Source organism: Coenobita brevimanus, chromosome 61 (assembly GCF_032717465.1).
Source record: "Coenobita brevimanus isolate Jiangsu-jjx chromosome 61, ASM3271746v2, whole genome shotgun sequence".
In the NCBI taxonomy this organism is placed as follows: Eukaryota; Metazoa; Arthropoda; class Malacostraca; order Decapoda; family Coenobitidae; genus Coenobita; species Coenobita brevimanus.
The window spans coordinates 29161909-29171111 of record NC_137014.1 but is presented as its reverse complement, the minus strand read 5'-3'; the positions used below and the strand labels follow the sequence as shown (position 1 = coordinate 29171111).

At 37.1% G+C, this 9203-nt stretch overlaps 1 protein-coding gene across 1 annotated transcript in view; it reads right to left on the bottom strand.

Annotated features, from left to right (window-relative positions):
• Positions 1–1409: 1409 nt before the first annotated feature.
• The window catches only part of LOC145403728 (progestin and adipoQ receptor family member 4), a 98809-nt gene continuing 91015 nt past the window's right edge, over positions 1410–9203 (bottom strand). Inside the window, exons 4-5 of the mRNA XM_080275408.1 lie at positions 3344–3481; positions 1410–1628 (exon numbers count right to left, since the gene is read on the bottom strand). Of these exons, the coding sequence (XP_080131534.1) occupies positions 1410–1628; positions 3344–3481 (357 nt within the window). The remainder of the gene's footprint in view (positions 1629–3343; positions 3482–9203) is intronic.

Below are 9203 nucleotides of genomic sequence, written 5' to 3'. Positions count from 1 at the left end.
GAAATACATTTGAGAATCAAAACTCAATACTCTCCCCTACACCCCTGCCATCACTTTACTGCACTTCACTTTAGCCCTTTCAGGTTTCCTGGCCACGATCGTGGCTTTATCGGTACAGGTCTCCTGGCCACAACTGCGGCTCACCTATTAACCCCAATCTAAAAACTGCATGGGAAGCCGGTGAATGTTATCATTATATTTCTCTCAATATTTACTACTTTCCTGAGTATTGGATAACCAACTGAGAAGAAATAAATGCAGATTTATGATTTTAGCTTAGTAGGAGTGTTTCTTTATCATTTGGTGTGACACCACACACCACCTGTTATGCAAATTTCCATCGTTATTATGGTTCTTGTATGGTAAGAAGAGTCTTAATATTTTGTTGAGAGATGAGTATTATTCCTTATGCATGAATATTATATTTTTTTCTAAATTTACAAACCTTGATTTTATGATAAAAAAATATGAATGTTCAAACTGGACGTACAGACCAATTTGCGACCTGAAAGGATTAACCCCCTTCAGACTGGGTACGTCTTATAATTTATTCTTGCTGCAACCAGACTACTTTATTAATCTTAGAAAGAGTCCTCTAGTAGTAAAGAGGTTGATGACAATGTTATGAGGCTCCTTCAACTCAGGCAGTCTCTCCTACACTGAATAAAATCACTTGAACTGTGCAAGAATAAAACAGATATAACACTGGATTCAAAGGGTTATTCATTCCTGAAATACTTCTTCACATTGCACCCTCCCTTTTCTTCTCTCCATTCCTCTTAAACAATTTTGAAAGGGCTGCATTACTGTATTTTCAACTTCTCCCAAGCACCTATTTCTTACCAGTTTGTTTCTGCATATGGCACATTAGCATTCTCTTATGTCATACTTATGCAATCTGTAATCATATTAGGAGGACATAAATATCAGAGAAGAAAACTGTAAGGTGTAATATGCAAAATAATTTGGTGAGGAATGGGTGCTAAGTTGTAAAGTGAATCATCTATCACACTCTGAATCCTTATCCAATAGCCCTAACCCTTGGCCCATTAAGACATTGCTAACAAAACTTAACACTCTCAGACCACACTTTTCATCTCTTGCCACCGAGCCTCTCACAATTTATCTCTACTACAAACCTTGCTTGTATATCTCTGCCCCGCATACCCCATCCTCACTCACTTTTTAATCCTCTCTACTTAAACCTCACCTGTACATTGCTCAACTCTCCTTATAGTTCCTCTTCACCCTCTCCTTTACCTTCTTACTCAATGTTCTCCATACATCATACCCTTTCTTCATTCTCATCTGTACATTACTTAACTTTGCTCATCCCTCCCTACTTAAAACTTATCCTTACTTTGCATGACACCCTTACACCTCCCAAACCCTTCCTCTACCCTCCCCATTCACACCGCAGCTGGTAAAGGTAAATCTGCAAGACATGTTGGGGATTCAGATAGCCAGACCAGGTCCAAGACTGCCCCCTGGTGGAGATGGTAGACTGCATAGACCACAACAACATGCATGATATGGTGTGAGTTGGCCAGTAGGTCTAAGCGTCCAGGGATCCACTTCTCAGGCACTCGCAGGGCACCAACAAATCCTCCCAGTACTGCCAAGAGGTCCTAGTGTGTAAACAAAAATGGGAGAAAGAGACAGTATCAGAAATGAAACCTTATATTGTTTTATGATGAAGCAAAAACAAAAACCGAGAAGCGGAGAGTCTCATAAATGGAACAGTGTTCCTAACAGAAACAAAGATTTTCAATGCCTTTCTTAATATCATGGAGAAATTATATTCACAGCCATAAAGAGTAACTCAAAATGAGGACTTACTATATACTGTACAAAATATTGTACAAAAAAATTTCTCACTATGTAACACTCTTCTATGAATATACTGTATCACTGGTATATCATGAATTAGAACTGTTAAGCCAAAATCAAGTAGTACTGTACAGTACATATACAGAGTTTTAATAAGGATATGTTGAAAAATTTAAAACTTTCTTGGGCAGGCCAATATGATAAGTAAATGAAGGTTAGCAGCAAACAACATGCATCATATATTCACACGTTAGTTAAACTGTATATTGCAGAAGAAGAGAATTCAAACTACTCAAACTTATGTACAGTACTCATACACAATAATTACTAAATGCCATGAAATTGCAAGTCACAGGTTAATCCTACTGACAAAAACCAAGCCAAATTGATCCCTATTATATCCTCATTCACCACACAATTTTTAACACCACAAAACTTCACTAGCTTACAAAAGATATCAGTTTATTGCAAGAAATCTTACCTGCCTTACCTGACATATGATAATGTGACTTCCATTAATCTTACTCTACTTGTGATGCTTTGGATTTTATACTACAATAGAGGTAGTGGTATACAAGAAACTATTTTGATATACACTGCAGTTGTGGCCCAGGCTCATCTGAACACAATCCAAGTGGACTGCAGGCTGAAGCTGTCCTTCTCTGCAGTCCATTATCTTCCTTTTGGAAAACAGGCAGGGAACTGAGGGATAACTGTAAACTATGCAGCAGAACCACCTGGTTATATTGGTGTCACTGTATAAAGTTCTTTCTCTCTCCAGTACCTGAGATATACTGCACCAAGTATATAAAATTGCCGGTACGCTGGTCATGGAGCCTTTGTTATCCTGTTTTTTATGACAATTCAAGTTAAGTTACACAGTACTTAAATTCCTATGGTGCTTGTAATTATTTTAATTATTCATAACAAACATTCATTATGATTTGTGTGGTCTTCACACTCTGATGTCAGCATAGTAATGGAAGCTATGGAGTTAACTGTAATATCTCATTCGAATTAGCCCATGTAGCTCACAGGCATCTCTTTTTTTTTTTTCATACTCAAGCAAATGTCAGACCAATTAATTCAATTTAGATCCCCCTTTGTAAAAGCCTAACAAAGTTAAAAGCACCAAGATTAATGTGTTGTACACATATTATGCTGTATGATGCATATCACAAATTATGTGCATTTGATACTGATTAGTAAAACTAGATATGCACACAAGCACAGTGTTGGCATGGAGGTTTAACAAACTTAGAAATTGTGCATTACAAGGAAATTTGCTTATCTGTTGGAAAATATGTATTTATGCACACTGTACAATATTATGCTATAGTTAGCAAGGAATACCTAATATGTAAGATTAAGCATTCATTAAATGTTATGAAGTTTTTGTCAAGATAATTATGTGTCAAAATGATTAAGTGGTTGTTAGTGTAATTAACAAATCTCTGACAGAATACTGTGTTGATGGGATGTATACCTATGACTACCTGAGTTATAGAGTTACCTGCAGGATGATGTGCTTGAAGGCCAGCGGGTGTCCCCCTCCCCAAGTAGTGACCCTGAGTGTAGCTGAGGCTGCCCGCATGAGGAAAGGCAGCGTAAAGCAGAACCGCCGCTCCCAGGGGTTACGGGCGTGGGAAGCCTATAGAGCAATGCAACCCACACTACAGCCACACTTTAACTTACTTCACTAACAACAGATTCTGATTTATCCCCAGCACAACCCATAGTACTGCCACAGTTAACTTTACTGTAATATACTATACCAAATATATATATCTGTCTAATTATCTACCTATCTATTTATCTACCTGTCTATCTATATCTAAAACAACTCCCTTTTTACCTCATCAGAAGCATATGCAAGGGGCCTGGAACTAGGCTACCCAATCCCACTATTTAAGCAGTGGCCAACCACTCCTTGGACGCAAACCCATACAGGCCACATCAAGCTGGAGAGCTCAGCTCATTTGCCCACCAGGTGTCATTACACCCAACACCTCAATATTAATAACTTCTAACTTACCCTCACCACTCTTCATTAATTACTGACAATCCAGCCATTTACAGTGATTTAAGTACCAACTGTTTGCCCAAACCATCACCACAGCTGAGAGTCTGTCCATTTGTAAAGCTGCTGTTTGTCATCATACAGCTCTGTCCTTGCCATCATCACATACACTGTACATTTTGAGTACATTACCTTTCCTTGGTTATTCAAATACATGTAAATTTATAATACTAAAATAAACTGCCTAACTACATTAATAATTTAGTCAATTATGATGCTTTTTACTTACTACAGTTCTGGTGTACCAAACATACTTGTTACTGTATTACCTACACTAAGTTAGAGCACAAATTCTAATGTCTGCTTCATAAACTTGCCATAAGAAGCTTCCTCCACTGCCTATCTACAATACTTGGTACAATACCCAAGCAGCCACCACATTTTAAAGTCAAGTACTATACAGTGCTGACAAAAGTCCAGAGGTTGTCAAACAGCTTCTAATACATTCATGAACATTTACATTAGTACCTTCATGCATTATATTATTGGATTCAGAACACAAGAGTTTGAATGCACTAACAAAGTTAATGCAAATACTGTAGTATCAGTACTCTCAGGATGAAATGGAATGGCTAGCCAGTCCTAAAGAAACACTCATTGTTAGCTCAGTTTGGTGAGTACAAGTACAGTACAGTACAGCAGTTCACTAACAAAGTACTGTACCAATATCAGAATCAAACATTACATCTCATCATATTATAGCAGCAGCATCCTAAAACAAGAGTAAAAGTACAGTACCACAAACCATAATAAAACAAAACTGAAACTTAAAAAATATATAATAATAATAATAGTGATAAGTGATAATAATAATAATAATAAAAATAATAATAATAATAATAATAATGATTCAACATATGATAATTGTACAGTATTATTACAGTAAATACTCAGAACAGCACTGCCTATACTGTATGGGTAAGCTTAGGTAAAAAAAAAAAAAAAAAAAAAAAAAAAAAAAAAGGTTAGATTAAGTTCTGCATTGATCTTTTCTAGAAAACTGGTTGATACCTAACCTAACCCATCCTAACTTAAACTAATTTAACCCATGGAGTCAGTGTTGTTCCAAATAATTACCCATTATAACCAAGTCATACAAACAGGAGTTAATACCAAACACACACTTCTAATGCCTCCAACTCCACACACGACAAAGCCCAGACAATATAGCGCAACTTGACACCATATACCGTAAACATCACAATCCAAATGAAACACACTTAATGTCTCTTCGGTTCAGAGTACTGTATAAACAACGCAATATTTGGCAATTCTTGAGTTATTACCGTATTCTGATAAATATTCTATGTACTGTACTGGTGCATTATGATGTGTCCTCCTATTTAGTTTAACATGGTGGTGAATATGAAGTAAAGTGTATACACAGTCTTATACAGGATTATGGAAGGTGTATACTGTATTATGGTGACGTGCTCATGTGACAAAAACGATGCAAAAAATGTCAATTACTGTACTGACTTGTTGATCCATACTGAACAAAAAGAAGTATGTAAGTTAAGTAATTTTAGAATGGAGAGAGAATCTGTGAAATGGAAGTACGGAAAGGTGATGGGAAAAAATAAAGCTTAAGGAAAAATGATACTGTAATGAGAATTTAAAAATTTTAAGAATACCTTTATGTATGCAAAGAATATGCTAAAAATTGGGAAAATAGTTAATAAAACAGACATGATAGATATGGAAGGTACAGTAAATGTGTTTTAACACTGAGAACTCTTGCAAGTCTGAAACATTGCCTTTCGAAATGTACATTCATATAATTTCTGCTCATCCTCTATCCTTATCTATGGCTTAAGGGAAAATACAGTGAGAGGTTTACCGCTGAACCTGTTCCTGGTAGTTTAGAGCTTTTCTAATTGTTGTTCTTGTGATTGTAAGCTTATCAAGACATGAACCTGGTGGCTTCAGCCTGAAGCTGCTCTTCTCTTGAGGCTCACTTTCTTCCTTCTGGGGGATAGGAAGGAAGATGAGGGATGTGTTTATGACTGAATATATCACTAACACCACATGAAGATGTCAACTCCAGCACCTGTACTTCTAGGATTCATGAGTAACAGTGTTACTATGAAATGCCTTGCACACTATGACCTCCCTCCAGTCAGATGCAGGATTAGAGAATGAGCTGAAACTTTGACCCTGAAGTCTATGTATGCATGAATGTTAATTAATTGTGAATCAGATTTTTAAAGAGATTTGGTATCTGTAATGTGATGTAAACCTAAATAAAGCAACAATAACAGGCACAGTACACAAAAGCATACAGAAGGTCAAGTAAATTTTTACACAAAGTGTTTGGGTGTACTGAATTTCACACAGGCCACTACACTTCACAAAACTTACCCCTTCAATGCTAAGATGTCTACATAAGCGTACGGGCAGGCATTTCACTGGGGGGACGAAAGAAGTTTGCCTTGAAAATGTGTGAAGTTGCCCTGATCTCCAATAGTTACTGTTAAATATGCATAGTACACAAATATATAAGATTATTTTGAGAATAATTTATGTGTAAATAATTCATATGCTTAAAGTCTCATATTCAGATCTGAATTCACAAGAAAATTGGTGGTGAGTACTGAATAAGAATTAAAACAAACCAAAAACAATTAAATAAGTTTACTCCGACACATTAAGGAGAAATCCTTCTTAATAGTGGAAGGATTCAAACAGTTTTATCCATAATTCCTTTCAAAGGTATCAGTACATCATCAGAAGGATCTGTTCTGAAAAAGACACCTTTTCCTAATCCTGGGGACTGCTGCCCACCCTCCACGACCCCTTGCCTCGTACGCCTATGCACCTTCAAAGTTTTGTCAAGCTGCCTTCAGATGATTTTTATCCACTTGTGAAAGTGAAAGGATTAACTAAGGATACAGTGTATGTTTAACTCTTTCAGCTAAAAAAAACTCCCAACATGAGAAAAATCGTCCTGAGGTAGCTCAAATGAAATACTATCTAGGATGACTTTTGGTGAAGAAACTCACAGGCAATACAGTACTACAGCAGCATGGGACTGCAGCTAACATTCATTTCTTTACTTATCTGGACTTGCTGAATAAGACCACCACATATCCATGTGTCTGTTCTGCCCATACACAATGCTACTGTACAGGTACTTACACCATCATAACTGTGCCATTCTCATTTAAGCACACAGTTATTTCATACATAACAATTTTCTCCCATCCCCAGTTACATTTTTTCTGTAATCAGTGATTTACAGAAAGCCAGTTACTCTATCTACAGTACCTGTAAGTTAGATATGTTCCTCAAATAGAGGAACTAGAGACCATATAGTAAAGAGAGAATGGCTAACCACCAGCCTGTATCTACAGTTTACTAAATGGTCTTAAGGGGATGGGAAAATGGAAACATGTACAGTCAAGGAAGAAAAGTAGCATTACTCTGTTTTCATGGTCTGCTACAACAAATAAAGAAAATTTTTGAAATACTGTACCATAAGGCATATTGCAATAACTTTTTTTATTATATCAATCATTAGCATAAATAAATATAGAATGAACCTGAATTTTAAAAAGAATTACCAAAGATGTTTGAGATATAAGATGAAACATTGCTCTGGTCTAATTACATCAATCCAAAGGATAACACTTCTTCTCTCATTGACTGTGCAAACAGTAATGTTGGATCTCGGTAACTGTGACACACAAAAATCAAGGAAAATACAAATTCACTACGTGCTCAGTAACTATAAACCAGGAAATGCATCAAACACTACACCAAGCAGAAGCCAAACTCTTAAGAACCTCACACAAGATTATGGGGTTGGGGGAAGTAAGCAGGTTTGATAATACACAATCAGTTTAAATCATGGTGACTGAAGACAGCTCGAAGACTGTTTGTAAAGACAGGCAAACTGAAACATATTTCCTGTTCAAGCAGAATATTCTGCATTTAACAATTTTGCATGATTACCTGTCACACAAAGGCACTTCAGCACCATGCTTCCAAACTGATCCTATAAACAAGAGTTATGGCTGTGAAGCAAGAATAAAAACTATTAAAGAAATATGTTCTAAAAATCAACATCCAAGACTAACAGTGAGTTCTGAAATGAATTTCACAGTTCAGTAGTGGAAATCTGTCAGGTCACCTGGCAAGGTAAGGACAGCTGCCATTAAAGGTCCCAGATTCAGCAAAAGTCAAAAAGGAGCAAAAAGGTTGGGAGTGAAAGAAAAGCCATCAGCAGCAATTTCAGTTTGCTGAATAAAATCATTTTACAGTAGTTGTAACCAATATGAAATACTCTGGTGAAATCCTATCCTCCAAAGGGATAATTGACAGGCATACTATTCTGTTTTGGGGTAAGAGGTCTCCCTTGACTGATTCATATCACAAGGTTGTAGCCAGAATGAAATTCTGCACCTGACTGATGTCCTGCTCTACCAAGAATCAGAGAGAGTAGAAGGGGTTTGGCACCCATATGGAGAACAAGAAGAAAGTTAAGTCAGCAAGAAAGGCTTGGTGAGAGTTAGAAAGCATCAAATGATCATAAAAATATGACAAGCCTTAAAATGGAAGGTCAAAATACCCCAACTGGTCATCAGCCAAAAATGTTTGTGAGAGTCAGCAGAAAAAGTCATGGCTCATGGTAAAATGGCATACTTTAAAGGAAAGGTCAAGATCAATCAAGAAATACTGTGGTCAGCAAAAAAGAGGATGAATGGTTTATAGGAGCCAAGAATTGATGAGGTAACCAAAGGGAGAAACCAAGAAATTCAAGTCAGCATGAAAAGCTTGATCTGCATCAGTGTAAAGGGTCAAGAATCAAGAAAAAATGACAGATTTAATAAGAAAGATGATGATAAACTAGTAAAAATGCTGAGTCAGTAAGAAAGACTTAGATGCTGGCTTAGCAAAAAGGGTCATGGAGTAAGGAAAATGATTATATTTTGTAAGGCCACGAGGAACCAAGAAATACAGAGTCTGGTAAATGGGAAGACTGAGAGTGCCTGAAGCTGGCAATTGGATCATGAGAAAGTTACAGGATTATGAAGTCAAGGGAAATTAAGAAAGAACGCAAAGTCTGCAAGAAGAGTCAAAGACGATTAAAAAATTACATGATTTACAGAGGTCTAATATGAGCCAAGAAATATAAAGGTTTGCAAAAGGAAGGATGTTAAGTGACTGAGGATGGGGGGGCAATGGGGGGGGGGGCTGGACTTGCCTGCATGAGATAGTGCAAGGCTGCATGAGGGTGCCCGGCCCCATGAGGTGTGGCCCGTAGGCACAGCACCGACACCTGCGCCACCAC